At 40.3% G+C, this 18,055-nt stretch overlaps 1 protein-coding gene across 1 annotated transcript in view; it reads left to right on the top strand.

Moving 5' to 3' along the window:
* LOC126092528 (coiled-coil domain-containing protein 103) overlaps positions 1-17,472 on the top strand; it is a 37,402-nt gene extending 19,930 nt beyond the window's left edge. The window contains exon 4 of the mRNA XM_049908156.1: positions 17,274-17,472. Coding sequence (XP_049764113.1) covers positions 17,274-17,427 — 154 coding nt within the window. The 3' untranslated portion in view covers positions 17,428-17,472. The remainder of the gene's footprint in view (positions 1-17,273) is intronic.
* The last annotated feature ends 583 nt before the right edge of the window (positions 17,473-18,055 follow it).

The following is an 18,055-nucleotide window of genomic DNA, read 5'->3' as shown; positions in this document are numbered from 1 at the left end:
CTTAAAAAATTAGAAGATTTCTGAGCACTGGTAGCCGAGTATGAAGCATTGGAACCTTATAATCATAAAATGACTGGTTCAGATTTCCCTAAGAATTTCAACTTTATGCTTCGTCTGGGTTGATGACTGGAAACATGTTGCCTGGTCGGATGAGTGTCGTTTCAAATTGTATTGAGCAGATAGACATATACAGGTATGGAGACAACCTCATAAATCCATGGTCCCTGCATGTCAGCAGGGGGCTGTTTACGGTGTTGGAAGCTCTGTAATGGTGTGGGGCATGTGCAGTTGGAGTAATATGGGGCCCCTGATACATTTAGAAATGACTCTAGCAGGTGACACGTACATAAGCATCCTGTCTGATCACCTGCAGCCATCATGTTCTTTGTGCATTCCAATAGACTTGAGCAATTCCAGCAGGACAGAATTGCTACTGAGTGGCTCCAGGAACACTCTTCTAAGTTTAAACACTTCCGCTGGCACCAAACTAACAAGACATGAACATTATTGAGCATGTACGGGATGCCTTGCAACATGCTGTTCAGATCTCCACCTTCCTTGTACTCTTATGGATTTGTGGACAGCCCTGCAGATTTCATGGTGTCAATTCCTTCCAGCACTACTTCAGATATTAGTCGAGTCTATGCTACATCGTGTTGTGGCACTTCTGCATACTCATGGGGGCCCTACACGATATTAGGCAGGTGTACCAATTTCTTTGGCTCTTCAGTGTAAAACTGTAGTGGTTAACTGCTGAAGCATTCACAACAAAGTGCCAGTGTTTGCAGCTCTCTTAAAGTGCAATGAAGCTCACATAACACTCAGTACAGAAAGCTGGTTAAAACTCAAAATACAGGGAAATGAAATATTTTGGATAAATCTAAATGTATATCAAAAGAATAGACTAATGGGAAAGGGAGGTGGTGTATTTGTCACTGTGGACAACCAACTCAAAGCTGCATACAAGAGAATTTGGGCAAGACTCAGTATTGAGGGTTGACATAAACTTGCAATTGGATCAGTCTATCAGCCATCAGACTCACTCCCAGGTGTAACAGAGAACTTTACAGAAAACATCAGTTGACTGGGTATGTTCCCCAGTTGTGATCATTGGAGGTTCCCTCAGTTGTGATCATTGGAGGAGACTTGAATCATTCAACAGCTGACTGGAATAATTAGAGTTTTGTAAGTGGTGGGTGTAACAACACACCTTTTCTAACAATAAATAATGCATTCTGTACAAATTACCTAGAACAGATAGTTTGGGAGCTGTCTTCAGCCACATGGTGGTTGTACTGGCAGTCATTACCAAAATTCAAATGGCATCTCAAACAAGTAGAAAGATTTACATGTTCAACAAATAAGATAAATCGCTAGTGGTTTCATATTTCAGTAAGGAAAGTGAAACAGTCAGTTCTAGTCAAGAACATGTAAATGAACTGTTGAGCAAGCACTGTATACATATGTGTCTAGTAGAACAGTTCACTGGGGAAGGGACCCTCAGTGATGTACAGTATTAGTGAAGGAATTACTAAAGAAACAGCAAATACTGTATAACAGATATAAAACAAAGCATAGCACTACATGTAGAGAAATGCTAAATGAAACACATTTTTCTATCAGGAAAGTGATGTGTGAATTCTGTAACTTCTACCATAGCAGAATCTTAACGAAAAACCTCTCACAAAACCCAAAAAAATTCTAGTCATATTTAAAGGCTCACAATGGCACCAAAGTTGGTGTCCAAACACTCACAAATGATATGGGACCTGAAATGGTGAGTAACAAAGTAAAAGCAGAAATGCTGAACTCTTTATCAAATGTTCCTTTCCAATGGAAATTTTGGATGTTCTGCTCCAGTTTAATTCTCCCACCACTGCAAAGATGAGTATTGAGAAACAACTGAAATTGCTAAAATTGAACCAATTGTCAGAGCTTGATGGAATCACTATCAGATTCTACATAGAATTTGTGACTGAGTTAGTGCCCCTTTCAACCACAACATAATGTATATCCCTTGAACAAAAAAAAAAAAAAAAAAAAAAAAAAAAAAAAAAAAAAAAAAAAAAAAAAAAAAAAATTTGTGCCAAGTATTTGGGAGAAAGGGCAATTCATATGTCTACAAGATAGGTGGCTGAAGTGGTTCCCAAAACTACTGTCATTGACATCCATCTGATGTAAAATCTTAGACTATAATCAGAACTCAAACATAATAAGGAATCTCAAACAGAAAGACCTCCTTCATGCCACCTAGCATGGATTCCGAGTACATCAGTCATTTGAAAATCAGCTCTCACCTTTCTCACATGACCCAATACTACACTCATACGAGATGTGAAACAAGATTTGTGACTTAAGATTTCTTGGAAGGGAGGACATAGCATCTTGATGGAGAATCATCAACAAATTTATAAGTAATTTTAGGAGTGTCCCAGAGAAGTCTGTTGGGGCCATTGCTCTTCACATTGGATATTAATGACCTGGCAGAAAATATTAATAGTAACCTCAATTATTTGTAATGAAGTACTGCCTGAAAAAATGCCACACAAATGTTCTATAGCAGCAGTGGCCAGCACCAGTCACTTCTGCCATACCCACACTGATCACAGTAAATAGCTGGTGCAGCATTTCATGATACAGCTGGTCTGAGAACATTGATATGACCACCCGGTTGGCAATCAGTAGACCCGTGCACTTCTGTGACAGCAGAGCTACTTGATTCCTGGGACATCTGCATGTCAGCATGACAAACTATGGAGTATTTTAAGTACTGGCTACCCAACCAGCAAAAGACATCAAACTGGCAACCAGTGTGGAATGGGCAATCACCATGTGACCCAGAGAAGCACTGGCACTCTACTGCCTTTTGCTGGCACAGTCACTAACTTCTGTTATTGTATGGGACCATCCACCATAAAGTCCAGAATCAGCTCCAATGGCAGAGGGTCAAACTAGAACTCTTCCAGTCACTGATCTACTTAGCAACTGCTGTCACTAGGCAGCACCAGCCAGACATCAGGGGCTGTAGTTCACTACCTGCATGACACCGCCCTTTTTACAACCTGCTGCTGTGCCAGCCAGCAATGTAACACAGTCACCACTAGGCCGTAGGGCAGGACTGCTTGGCCAACACTGAATCAGCTGTGTTGAGTCCCTCTCTAGAGAGCACAACCATCAAGAACTGTGGGTTCTGTGCCTACCTCCTGCCTGCTGGACTTGGACACTGATTCACCAATATTTGCAGAACTGGAAAAATAAATCAGTTTGTTCCAACGTGATTGTAAATGGATTTTCTCTTGCTCCAACTAGAAAACCTGCTTGCCTGGGGTGAGAGGTCTTACCAGCCTGCCATGACAAGTCTACTCCTGATCCAACCACCCTCCAGACGGGTCAACACTATCCAGTTCTGTCAACACCAAAACAAATCAATCGGAGCTTGCTAACATTTCAAAGTGGTGCAAAGTGTTAAATGTTCAGAAATGCAAATTTGTGCTCTTCCTGAAACAAAACAAAAAGTGGTAATCTATGAATACAATATAATGAATCACACTCAGTCATTCAATTCGTACAAGTACCTGGGTAGAACAGTATGTAGGAGCATAAAATGGAATGATTAAATATGCTTAGTCATTGCTTACAAAACAGCTACCTATCCTGAAATACTGCTCAAGTGGGAGATACACATACCAAATAGAACTGTCAGGGGATATTGAATATGTACAAAGTAAGCCAGTGTGTATGGTTACAGGTTTCTTTGAGCCATAGGAGAGCATCACAATGTAATGGTATGTGTTGCTATAAAGCATAGCAATATGTACCACTTTTCATTAATTAGACCTATGAAAGAAGTGTGTGTAAAAACCATGGCTTTAATTAGTAATAGCATAAAGAACACCAACTGTACCTGGGTTTGTTGCAATTTATGACCAGATATGAGGGAGAAATATGGAGGCTGGTGCAGAAAGTGATGGCAAATGTGTAATTTGGATTGGCCAGTGAGGGGTCACTTGCACTTTGCAGCTGTATCTTGGCGGGTGTGTGGACTCCAAATGGTCGAGCACTAAAGAAGAATGAATGTTGCTGTATAGACTCTTTGCCATGCAATCTTGAATTAAGTATGAACTTATGGTTTTGGTCAAGTGCTAAAGCATCATGTATGAACATGTTTGAAAAGCTTTGTTAATTATCAGTTGTGAGTTGAGAACGTATGTGAATGTAGAAAAATTATGGAAACCATGTTTTGTTATTTCATAGTGAGTTATTTAGATGTAGAAGCTCTCTCATAACCCTCATCCCTCTGCAATTGGAAAAGAAATTGGTGGTCAAATATGTGGCACTACACAGCAGGAACACAAGATCAAGAGAGAATAAGACAGTGATGGGGAAATTTGGAAAGGAAGGTAACTGTTATTACAGGGAATGTATAAAGACTTTGCATTTCACAATATATCGATCACTTAAAATCAGCCCACAACAAGAAAAACACCTCAACAGGGGTGATACTGTAAATCTTGAGCTAGCAGACACTTGAAGATATGTTCCAACTATCTTGCACAAGTGTGTAACAATCATTCAGTGAAGGATCTCAGAATAACTTCAACTCCCTATGTATTGCTTTTGTAGAGACCATGAAGCCAAGATTAGACTAATTACACACTGAGGCATTTGTGCAATCATTCTTCTCATGCTACATAACTGAATGGAATGTGAAGCAGCTGTAATGATACATACAGTACGAAGTCTTGTAATTCAGTCATTTGCAGAGTGTAGATATATTTTTAGCTGTTCCTCCACAAGATCGTGATTTGTACAAATCTTTAATTGCATTGTAGCATATGTGTAATTTAAAAAAAAACATTGTCCACATTGGTGTGATCAGTCAGATGGAATGCTGGTAGAGGAAGACAGAGATTGGAATGCATCCAACAAATAATTAAGGATGTAGGTTGCAAGCACTTCTCTAAAATGAAGAGGTTAGCACAGGAGATGAATCTGTGGTGGGCTGCATGAAACCAGTCAGAAGACTGTGTGGCAGATAGTGCCAGTGACTTTCAGATGTAAAAGTCTCACTGATTTGTACACTTGGCACCCATAATCCTCCCATGACTGCTCAATGTAGTTTACTGTTTCTGCTCTCCAAGATTTGTCACTGTGGTGCTTTAAAATATTAAGTGTCTCATGGGAACTTGCTTGAGATTCCTCACATGATGTAACCAGCAGAACTACTTGCCAAATACAACACCCATAACCCTCACTAAATCATCTACCTTCAGAAAAGTTTTTCTCGTGACTATTCTTCATGGAACTAAATGCATGCTGAACAACATAAATAGATACATATAGTTTTCTACAGTGAAAGTTATTCTTGTACCCACCAGCCACTTCTCCAGCCAGTTGGCTGTTCCTCCACAAGATCGTGATTTGTACAAATCTTTAATTGCATTGTAGCATATGTGAACTACAACTTCTGTGTTGCTATTCTGCTTGGAGGAGAAGCAAGACATCATAAAATCTGCAAATAAGAAAGCTTAATCTGTACTACTCATTGTGGACATGGCAACAGCAAAGGTGGCAACACTTAGAGTGATCGTGAGGAAAGCCATTCTCTTGCTCAAACCAATCTGATAAGTCTTTTCAGACTCAGTTTCAGAAGTAGTCATGCTATTGGAAGGTTTGTGAAAAATGAGATGTCACTGAAAGCTACATTAACATAGCTCTCCAACCTGCAGATTGTGTTGTAGGTATTCTCAAATTTAAAAAAGTTTTCTACTAGATGATGCTCGCATAGGAAAGCCTGTCCTATATCTATCTCCATCAATGTCAGATTACTGATGATAGGATGACATTTTCTGAACTAATACTAAAAGTAAATAAGAAGCTACTTGGATTCAAGAACCTAGACAAAAAAGTTGTTTTAATTTCCTGCTTGTAACATTTATTATTACAGGTATTTTCACAAAGGTTACTTGCACAAAAATGTTATATATTTGTATAATTTTTGCAGTGTTCCAGGACATAACTGAACAATTAGTGAGGACAACCTTAGGATAACCACTTACACACATATGGTCCTTCATTGGCTGGAGGAGAGGTATTAACATCACATCACTCCAAGAGTCAGTGAAGACTACTGTGTCAAACATGGCTGAATAAGATGAAGAGTATTCATTTTGTATTACTGATCATGGTGTATTGCACATTATCATGGCCAGGGAAAGGAAACATCCAGTTTTATGTGGAAATGAAACTTCATACAACTTAAAATGCCCACAGTTCCGAAAATTTAAGTTATTGCTGCAATTCACAGTGATGAACTGGCATATTATGCTCTAAGGCAACAATTCATAATCTAAATATACAGCAACAGTACAAATCTTAAAATTTGGGGCTGGATCGCAAGATGATGCATCATGCATGCATGTTCAGTGTTGCTGAACCTTTCAGAGAAAAATACTATATGACAGGCACTGAGTGTGTGACATTTAAGGTAGTCACACATGACCAGTTGTTTGAAGGAGCTGTGCTTATACCTTGTCCTAGTCATTTGTACCAAAAGTGTATCACTTGGGTCTCATTGCAGGAAAACCTACTTTACATAACAAGAATCACCACCCGAGCTTTACGTTAACCTAGCTATGCAAGCTTTCTTCTAGCACAATTTTCTCAAATTTTTCTTGTGAAAGGCAGTATGCTGGGGTGGGGCTGCACAGTAGGGATGTGATTAGTAATACAGTAATTATGGGATGAAAGTTATCTTTTTAAAATTGCATTGTGATACCCAGAGCACAACCCTGGATTGTTACTTCGTTATGGTCTAGGTGCTGACAGACAGACCATTAGTTCAGACACATTTACAGTTATGAATAATCAGATTTACAGCCATTATCGGCTTTCTTTGTGAAATATCAATTATTCTTTTACTTTTAGTTCTGAACACAAACCAATAATCAAAACACTAAAAGAAAACTAGTATATTCAGAGACATTCCTGGCTTTGCAGGGAGCGATCGATTCCCCATTTGTTGTCACAATAATATTTAACAACAAAGTTATCATTAATGGCATTTGGCAGCTAAAATATTGGCCAAACAGTTTGTTTGTAGTGAGTGTTTAAAGAAAAACTGTTGTAAAAAAATTAAAGTTTTATGTCAAAAATTTTGTTATGATGTTTTTTATGATTTCCATAATACATTAATTCAGCAACAGTGCGTCAGCTCACTTTGTTCAACTTTTTCCAGTCAGTCACTTGCAGAAAAGACTATTTAAAATTGGTTTCCAGAAACTGATCATGGCCATTCTTTTTCAGTTATGAATTCCATGAAGGCTGCCCAAAATTTGTACTATGCACAACATTATTGAAGAGGAGTGGTATCTCGCTTACTGTTAGACAGAGGCATCCTTAGGTGTATTTAAGACTGCAGTAAAATGGAGTGTGCATTAACATTTATCTGTGAAAAAGATTTGTCCCCAGTTAATTCCATGAAATTTGATTTAAGTTCAAAATGAGGCTTGTGTCAATTGATGTAATGAAATGTTCAAAAAATGTGGCCAAGGGGATGAAAAATCTGTATACAACTTCTTAACAGGAGACTAAACTTGGAATATATTCATACCAGCCAGAAGCTAAGCAGTAATCAACTGACTGGCAGTTCCAAGATGAACTGAAAGCAACAAAAATGGTTTGTTCGCTAAGCTCTCCCAAGAAAATAATTGCTTAATTCTTTGGTTACACTGGACTTGTTGCAATCGTTGATCCATACATGAGCCCCGTGAATTTTTCTGCAGTTTTCACAGTGCTCTGTAGAAAAACTGTTTTCTGTGATATTTAATCTTATATTTCAATTTTTACAACACTTAACTTTTATGGAAATAAAAGACAAAGAACTGTAACCACTTATGTGTCACAGCCATTGGTTGCATTTTAGCAAACAGATACAGTAGTCAGCAATGATAAAAATTCATATTTTTATCACTGTGTTTGGGCAATATGTTGCCTCTACTTTTGTCATTCAAATGTAAAATTATAAAAAATTTAAAAACTTTTTATATAACTTAAAACTTTCACAATTTTCTGTATGCCTCAACCACATTTGACATTAATTTTCTTTTTTACACAGTAATGTCCAGTTTCATTAGCTTAACTATCATCTTCAGATCACATGTGCTTGCAGTGTACAAGACTTTTGCTTCTTCCATAATATTCTTATTTTAAACCTCAGGAAAAATGTTCTATGTACAGCCACATTATCTGCGACAGCAATTGAAACGAGAAGCCCGTACAGTACTGCAAAAAATTTTTATACATTGAAGCGTCCGTGTAATTATTTCTGTTACAGTCAGTAACTGCAAATAGAGATTTGCCATGTAAGCTGTATTTGAAGTCAATAGTAAAACATAAAATGTGTATACATTATCACACTGGGTAACTTGTCCAAACAGTAAAGATATATGCAAATGGGTTGATACTTGAGTATTGCTGTAACTATGAGTATGTGGAAGTCATATCTCACCCAGTCTACAGATATCTTTACTGTTTGGACAAGGTATCCAAATCTGATAATGTTGCACACATCTGTGTGTGTGTGTGTGTGTGTGTGTGTGTGTGTTTGTATTTTATGTTTTATTGACTTCAAGTACAGCCTTACATGGCAAATCTGTGCTTGCAGTTACCGACTATAACGGAAATAATTACATACAGGCTTTTTGTTCAATTGATGTCATAGATAATGTGGCTGTGCATAGCACATTTTTCCTGGAAATTTAAAATAACAATGCTATGGATGATGCAATAATATTGTAAACTGTGACTGCTTTTCTAATACTACACATGAGCTGGAGGTGGTAGTTGAGCTACCAAAACTACTCATCACTTCACAGAAATTTTTTAATGTTAAATGTGCTGTATCCTGTTATTAGTTATTGGTGCAATCAGTCTGGTGTCACTGCACATGAGTGTTTGAAACGGCTGCCAGCTGTATCAGTGTGGGTCAGCCGCTGGAGGCCCCCTGTGGGAGATGCGCACATGCACGATCTCTGCTACGCCATCTACCAGTGACTCATGTGTGTATATTCACAGAGCAGCACTGACTCTCTCCCTGTATGTTATTCTAGTTTGTATTGCTCACATCAATGTGCTGTGTCTTGTGGAGTGCTGAGAGGCTATTTTCATTATAGTTGAGGGTTTATAAATAAAGCCATATTTGTACAACTTGGATTGGTTTTGACTATCACTTAGTTACCACTCAGTTGATGACGAGTTTAGTTTCTGTGTGTGCAGTTTTTAAGTCCAGTTTTGTCAGGTTTATTCATTATGGATGCCATGCTACTGGCCCTAATTGAACAGCTTACTTCAGCTGTGACCACTTGTCAGCTTCCATTAACAGACAGGACACTATACCACTGGTCCATCCATCCACTTTTCTTCTGCATGATGATTCATCTGAGGATTGGGAAGTTTACGAAAAAAGACTCAGACAGCACAGTGCAACAGTCTCGAATTTGTGGAAAGCCTTCTTCCTCTTGTGGATTCCATCCAAGGTTCATCAATTACTGTGTCAGCTTGCCTCTTTACAAGAACCAGCAGCTCTTACTTTTATTACATGTGCAGTTTATTGTCTATCTACTACTACAAACAAATGCATGTCATAGCAGTGTGAGTTGGATTCTACAGATGCCACAAGAAACCAAACCAGTTGTACAGGACCTGGGCAGCTAAACTTTGTGGCCTTAGCCATGAGTGTCAATTCATTATTGATGCCCATTATGACTCTTATGCAGACTCTACGGTGCACAGCACAATTATCTGTTTAGCTCTGGACAAGGAAGTGCACCAGAAGGCTTTACTCTGTGAAAAACCCCTGTTGGCAGAAGTTTTGTGAGTAGCATGCTCTTTTGAAGTTTTTCGGGCAGCAGGTGACCAAATTGAAGTGTGGGGTGATGTGGCACAAGTGTCCACCAGGATGATAAACAACTTGCTCAAGGAAGCAGCAGTGGTGGCTGCAAACATACGGGCCCAGTGCCAGCCTGACAAATGCTGACCCATGCAGCCACAACCACCACAGCACCAGCGTTGGCATTCCCTGTTCCTGTCCTGCCCTTTCTGTTTTGTCCAGCATGAACATTCGGCATGCCTTAAGTGCTGTGCTACTTTTAATGCTTGCCAGAAGAAAGGCCACATCACCTCCAAGTGTTGTTCACTGAAGGCTACTCAGCATATCGAAATGGATGTAAACTGTGTTATCCAATGTTGTTTATTGAGGTAAGTGTTTTTTGCCAAGTGCTTCAGCTACAGGTTGACAAAGGTGCTGCAGTGATGGTATTGAATTCTCAAACGTTTGTGAGTTTAGGCTTTCCGCTGTCGACACTGGTAATGTGGAGGCTGGTCAGTTATAGCAAACAGAACATCACACTGTTGGTACAATTTATGGCATCTGCCTCTTACAAGTCAGTGGTTTGTTCCATTACATTTCTGGTGCTTGCTGATGCTGAGAACTTGTTTGAGATGGATGTATTTCAGGCATTTGGATTTTGTAACACCAACACATTTCTCCATGTGTCCAATCACGTAATGTATTTTCAATTGGAAAGGCTGTGTGAAGTGTTTTTGGAAGGTTTAGGGTATGCTACGAATTTTTCTGCTCATATTTCTTTGAAATCCAAGGTCCCGCCTCATTTTATTGTGCACATTCTATTCCTGTAATCCTGAAATATCAAGTGAAAGCAGAATTTGACAGACTTCAATCTCTAGGGGTGGGGCATCTTGCATAGTCAGTGAATGGTTGTCTCTGCTGGTTGTAGTTTGGAAGCCGTCGGAGAAAATTCACCTCTGTGGCGACTTCAGTACTATTGTCAATGTACAGTCGATTGTTGATACATATCCTCTCCCATGCCAGGAGGAATTGTTGGCAAAAATATCAGGTGGCCAGTACTTTTCTAAAACTGATTTGTCTGAAGTGTATCTAATGGTTCCTGTGTGTCTCGGAGAGTTCTGGTTTTGAATACTCCTTTTGGTCTCTGTCAATATTTGTGATTAGTCAATATTTGTGACTAGTGCCCCTGCTATTTTCCAATGATTTTTAGAGCAGCTGACTATGCTCGTCCTAGGTTGCATTAATTATCTGGATGATACTGTTGTCATGGGCACCTCCACGGCTGATCACTTGAAAAATTTGCACACCTTGTTTTCTGTCTTAGATTCTGTTGGCTTATGACGTAACCTCACAAAATCTCAGTTTTTTTCAACTTTCTATTGTTTTTTGGGGTTTGAGGTCTCACAGGATGTGGTTTGCCCTCTGCCAGACCACATCTCTGCTGTTACTTCCATGCCTCGCCCCTCCTCAACGAAGGACCTTCAGGCCTTCCTAGGGAAGCTAGCCTACTACCATAAATTTGTGACAGGCTAGCCTACTACCATAAATTTGTGACAGGGTTGGTCACATTAGTTCATCTGTTGCATGCTTTGTTACAAGAATGTACCTTTTTGCTGGAGCCGGGATTGTGGGCCTGGTTTCAAATGTTGACCTTAAAACTCCTCTCAGATCCTCGTGTAACTACGTTCTCTCCAGACCAGCACACAGTTTTAGTGACTGATGCCTCACAGTATGGTCTCAGCATAGTCCTAGTGCACCGATGTGCCGACAGCTCTGAACACTCTGTTGTTTTCACCTCGAAATCTCTCACTCCTGCCCAGCAGTGTTACTCTCAGGCAGAAAAAGAGGCTCTTGCCATCATCTGTGCTCTCTGGAAATTTCATGTCCTTTTTTTTGTATGGTTCCAAGTTTCACCTTATTACTGACCGTAAACCATTAGTTTCCTTGTTTCATCCTCACATTTCCTTGCATGACAAGGCAGCACACCACCTACAATGCTGGACACTGTTCTTGTCTCGCTACAATTATGAAATCCATTTTCGACCTACATCTAAATGTACCAATGTGGACATCACATCCCACTTTCCTGCAGGTCCTGATCCCAACTTCGATCATCAAGAATTGCATTGCTTCCATCTTGATAGTGAAATGCAGGCCACAGTTTAAGGTTTCCCAATTACAGGCTCATGCATAGCAGCTGCCATTGTGACCAACCTGGTTCTCCGCCAGGTGGTTTGGCTCGTTCAACAGAGTTAGCCAGATAAACTGCTGGGTCAGTCTTTAGAATCCCAGTGCAACTATTTTTCCTTACAGCATCATCTCTCTGTTTCTGATGGTGTTTTGCTGTTATCCACAGAATACCTCTCTGCCAAAGTAGGCATTCTTGCTGCAGAACAGCACAAGGTTCTACACCTTCTCCACCAGGGCCATTGTTAGTTTCATGCACTAAACTGTTAGTTAGGAGACATGTTTTTTGGCCAGATATTGATGGCAAATGTCAAAATCGTCCATTTTGCCGTGGCTTGTGAGCAATGTGCCCGACAACAGGCAGCTCCCAGGGCATCTCTGTCTCCTTGGCCAACTCATCTCCAGCCATGGGAATACTTTCATGTAGACTTCTCAGGTCCCTGCTTGAATTCCTATTGGCTCTTGGTTGTGGATGCATTTTCCTAGTTCCTAACATTGTCTGATGTGCATTGGTGTTGGCTGAGGTCACAGTTTGTATGCTTTTGAGGGTTTTTCCTATTGAGGGATTGCCTTGTCCCTTACTTTCTGATAAAGGGCCACAGCTCATTTCTCTGACCTTTCAATTGTTTTGTTCCCTTCACAGCATTCATCATATTATGGCTCCACCATTCCACCCTCAATCGAATGGTGCATAAGTTCAGGTCCCACATGAAAAAGTTTGTTGTGGAATCTTCACCAGACAACCCCCTTCTCCATTTTCTGGGCACCTATTATTTCACGCCTCACTGAGTCACTTAACAGCTGGCAGCCGTGCGTGCTCCTCCACCTTCTGTACCTGCACTGCACCTTGCCTTGCTCGGGTTCATCCAGCCACTTCATGCTGGTATCGCCGGTGTGGCCACTAGGTCTTGGTTGCCTTCCCCAGTGGATACCAGCTACTGTTGTCCACCACTAGGGACGCCATCTTTGTGATGACCTTATGGCCGATAAGCTGGTGGCACACCATTTTGATCGGTTGCCCCCCCCCCCCCCCCTACTCACCACCGGAAGCTGCCAGTTCATGGGTGTGGCTTCTGTCACTGCAGCCTGCCCAGTGACCCTCTGCATTGAGCCCATCATTGCCCACTGTGGGGACACCTCCATTCCATTGGCTGCCTCTTCCACATGCAATGCCCTGGGGTTCCAGCTTCCAGGCACTGGGTACCAGTCTATCTCTGGCCTCAGCCTGCTGTTCTGATCTGGCTGCCTCTACCGGCCCCCTTGCCATCATCCCCTCGGCTGGTGTGTCCAGTCCTGTCTCCTCCATGTTGGGACATTCTTCCTGATAACAACTCAGAGATAGTGATGGGACCCTCCTCTCTGGTGCTGTTGTCGGGAGCCATGCATGCCTACCACCCTTGAACATGCTGGCATCCCCATGCCTTATAGCCCCATGCTCCAGTGCTCGCCCAGCACATTGTCCTGCCCCTTCCCCCCCCCTCCCCCCCCCCCCATTGGAAGCAGCTGCTGCCACTCAGGATCTGATGGATGTGTCTCTTGTCAGGCAGCCAATGTCTCCACCATCAGCTGATCACCTGGGTGCCCAATTCGCATGAGGAAGAAGTATGTTGTATTCTGCTACTAGTGCATGTCAGTGTGAGTGCACCAAGAGAGATGTTGCCACGTGCACATGTTTCAATCAGCTGCCACCTGTATCAGTACAGGCCAGCCACTGGACGGCACCTGTGGGAGGCGTGTGTGCAGCACACTCTCTGTCGCACCATCTCCTGGTCACTCGCACATATGTATATGCGCAGTGTGGCATTGGATGTCTCCCTCTACATCATTTTAGTTTGTATCGATCACATCAATGTGCTGTATCTTGGGGACTTCTGAGAGGCTAGTTTCTATATAGTCCAGAGTCATGAATAAAGCCATATTTGTGCAACTTGGATCAATTTTGTGTATTACTTGGTTACCACAAAAATATTGAGATAATATATGGAAAACTTTGAAAGTTTTAAAAAGTTTTATAGAAAGTTCTTAAAGTTTCATAATTTTACATTTGATTATCTGCTTACAATCACTTTCTCCTATTCTAACAATGTTAGATAAATTCACTTTTGCCAATGTTTAATTTCTGGTGTATGGAGAACTACCAGCAGCTTTTGGATATATCCACCTAAAAGCTCTGGTTCAGTGAACCCATTCCAGAAATCCAGTGGGATCTCCAGTCACTCCTCAAATCCGTAGGTCGATACCATAACCTCCCCCCCATCCCCTTACCCAAGTCAATCTCTCTCTTCATCCCCACATTCTTACCTTCTACATGCTTTCTAAAGTACATAATCCCAATTACCCAGGATGCCCCATTGTGGTTGGTACTGTGCCTCCACAGATCTTTGCCCTTGTGAACCAACACCTTCGGCCTGTTACCTGTAACCTGCCCTCCTGTATACAAGACACCAACTATTTCCTCTTCCGACCCCTGCAGTTCCTATTTCCTTACAATCGGGTGACCTGCTCCTCACTGTCAATGCCACCTCCCTCTATACAAACATCCTCAATGCCCACAGCCTTGCCTGTACTGAATGCTGTCTATCTCAGAGCCCAAATGGCTCCAAACTTACAACCTCTTTCCTGGTCACGTAACAAATTACATCCTCACCCATTACTTTTCTTTTGAAGACATCACCTACAAAGAAATCCATGATACAGCAGTGGGCATGCATGAGGCGCCATCCTATGTTGACCTATTCTTGGGTCTTATAGAGGAATTCTCCCTAACCCGTCAGACTCACTCACTCTTCACTTTGTTCAGATTTATTGATGACATCTTCATAATCTGGACTGAGTGTGAGAATATGCTGTCCACATTCCTCCAAAACATCAACAACTTCTACAGAACCTCAACACCTTTTACATAACCTCAACACGTTCTCCTCCATTTGCTTCACCTGATGCTCCTCATTCCAACAACCTATCTTCGTCAATGTTGACCTTCATCTTAAATGACGGCTACAATAGTAACTCCATCCACATCACAACTATCAACCAGCAACAATACCTCCACCTCAACAGCTGCCACTCATTCCACACCAAGAAGTCCTTCCATACAGCTTAGCCACACATGATAATCACATCTTTAGTGATGAGGAGTCCTCTTCAAATACGCCAAGAGTCTCACTGAGCCCTTCACTAACTGAAATTACCCTCCAGACTTTGTCCAAAAGCACCTCTCTCATGCCTTATCTCCCTACTCACCTACCATCCCCTACAACTTCACTGTCTGCCCGCCTTGGAGAACCCCTCTCATGACTCAGTACTACCCAGGACAGCAGCAGCTGAATCCCATTCTCTGTCAGATTTCTTACTACCTCTTGTGATGCCTTGAAACCAGAAATATCTTCACCACTGTCCTTCCCACCCCTCCAACAATGGTTTTCCATCATCCATCCAACATATGGAATATCCGTGTCTGTTCCTATTCCACCCATGCTCCCAACTCCTTGTCTCACGGCTTGTATCTTTCATACAGACCTAGATGCAAGACCCGTCCCATACATCCTCCTGCTACCACATATTCCAGTCCTGCCACAGGCATCTCCTACCCCATGATAAGCCGGGCCACCTGTAAAAGCAGTCATGTGATCTACAAATTTAGCTGCAACTACTGTGTGCATTCTGTGTGGGTATGGCAACTAACAAGCTGACTGTCTACATGAATGGGCACTGCCACACTTTCACCAAGAGACAGTTGGACCGCACAGCATGCTGCCCAATACAATCTGCCTGACTTCAACAACTGCTTCATAACCTGTGTTATCTGGATTCTTCCCACCAACACCAACTTTTGTGTATTGTTCAGGTGAGAACTTCCTCTGCAATGTACTCTCCTTTCCCATAATCTCCCTGGCCATGAGATGAAAGTGGCCATGTATGTGTAAGTCGTAAATTTGCATGTGCTTTTGTGTTGTCTATGTCTGATGAAAGACTAAATCTGATAGGTAAATAATATCTATCAGTCTTCAATGTGCCTGTCTCCCTCTCACCACTTCCTCTATGTGGTGGGCTGTAGTATATTCCTAGATTACTCACTTAATATTGTTTTTTATACAGTTTCTGCCACTGTATGTTTATAACCCACACAGTTTTAATCCAAAAGTTTCATATTTAGAAATTTGTGTTAACAATAAGTTATGGACTATAGATGTAAACTAGTGTATACAACTGTTCACTGTGTTCTACATAGAGCTCATGAACTCTAAGATCAGATGTTTATTTCCATAGATTCTACATATTCAGTTTTATATGCTTATTAAAAATTGTATAGGTGTAATAAATAAGTTTGCAGAATGTATGTCAACATTCTTTCTTATGTGTGATCCAAAACAAATCTTTCATATTTTACCAATTTAAGAATTTGTGAGGGTTCATTTATATTTTAAGTTACTTTCCTGTGATATTCAGTTCAGAGTAGTCTGCAAACCCCCAACTTGTTAAATATTCTTCTTATCTGTAGCATAACTTAATTTTTACTAAAAACCAGGACTTGGCATTTCTGACCTTTTAAGGCTTTTATTGTACCTTTAAATACAACACATATTAGACAATAAGTACCTTTTTGAAGGAGACCATCGTGTAACGAATAACAAGTCTTATATTTCTTTTTCCCCAATACATACATATATACATTATTCATATAAACTTCTGGTCACTGGTATTCTTTGACAGCTTGGCTGTCGTACAAGACTCATTCCATGTTTTACTACTTTACCCATCAAGACTCCAAATATGTCTTCAACTCTCTTGTAATGGCACGGAGCCCTGGCAGAATACCTCATTCAAATAATAAAATATACAATGCAGAACTTGTCCCCTATTAAATCGTCTTACATACAAATTAAAACTTTACATTCTGAACAATTGTTCATTTATTTTCAAAACTAGTATGAGATTTCACTTCCACTCAACAAAATTATGTATTTCCAAACTTTGGCTACAAAATATCCAGAAAATCTTGTATCCTCAGATTCTACTTTCAATTGTCCTCCAAATCAGCAAATTTCATTGGGAGATATCTTCTCATATGATAAAGATTTTTTTTCGAGAATTTCTCTGTAAGCTTCAGTTCTTTTAGTATTATTATTGTGTTGTTTTTTTTTTAGTTTTTTTTTTTTTTTTAGTTTCAACATATCCAGAGAAGGACAGGTGATTTATTCAAAAGAAAATATCTCAGTTTCAGATTGGCCGTTCAGTTCCTGAGTGATGAGCAACAAAAGTCATGTGAGGCACTGTTCCACAAGCTGTTATCCGAATCAGCTTCACATCTTGGAATTAATATGCAAACACTTGAAGATTTAAGAAAACTTTATGTTATGGAAGATGTATAACTCACAAGAATATTAGTGTTACACTGCTTTTGTACTAGTAAGAGATTTGTGTCCTTTGCTAACTAAACAGTGGAAACACTGAAAATAAATTGTATTGGAGCACAAGTACTAAATTAATATTTTGCTGTAATATACATTTTTATTTTATTTGTTTATTTCATCTACTTGATTACATCAGCAGCGCAAATTAAATGCGATATTAGTCTACTTGATTACATCAGCAGCACAAATTAAATGCGATATTACAGAATACGGTACACTAAGTAAAAATACATTTACATACTCAACAGCATACATCTGGGTTTTAAAGTCCTTGGAAGTAGCACAATACAATGAAAGAATATTTCATTTTAAATATTAAAAAGTTTTCAGTGATTTACAATTCTGACTGAAACTTGATTACAATATAACTTTAAGATTGTTTACCTCTTAATAAACAAGAATATCTACACAGTTCAGTCACATTAATGTGACCACCTGTCACAAGCCTGAATAACCCATTTTTGTAGTGTGGATATGCAGGAATAGAGTGAACAAGGTTCTGAAAGGTATCAATAGTATACAGAACCATGCTGACTCTGATATTGTGGCCAGATGTGCTAGATTTCTCAATGGAGGATCCATGGTC

The sequence above is a fragment of the Schistocerca cancellata genome, chromosome 7 (assembly GCF_023864275.1).
Source record: "Schistocerca cancellata isolate TAMUIC-IGC-003103 chromosome 7, iqSchCanc2.1, whole genome shotgun sequence".
NCBI classification, from domain to species: domain Eukaryota; kingdom Metazoa; phylum Arthropoda; class Insecta; order Orthoptera; family Acrididae; genus Schistocerca; species Schistocerca cancellata.
Note: the sequence above shows the minus strand (reverse complement) of the source record. Positions and strands in the feature narration are given on the sequence as shown.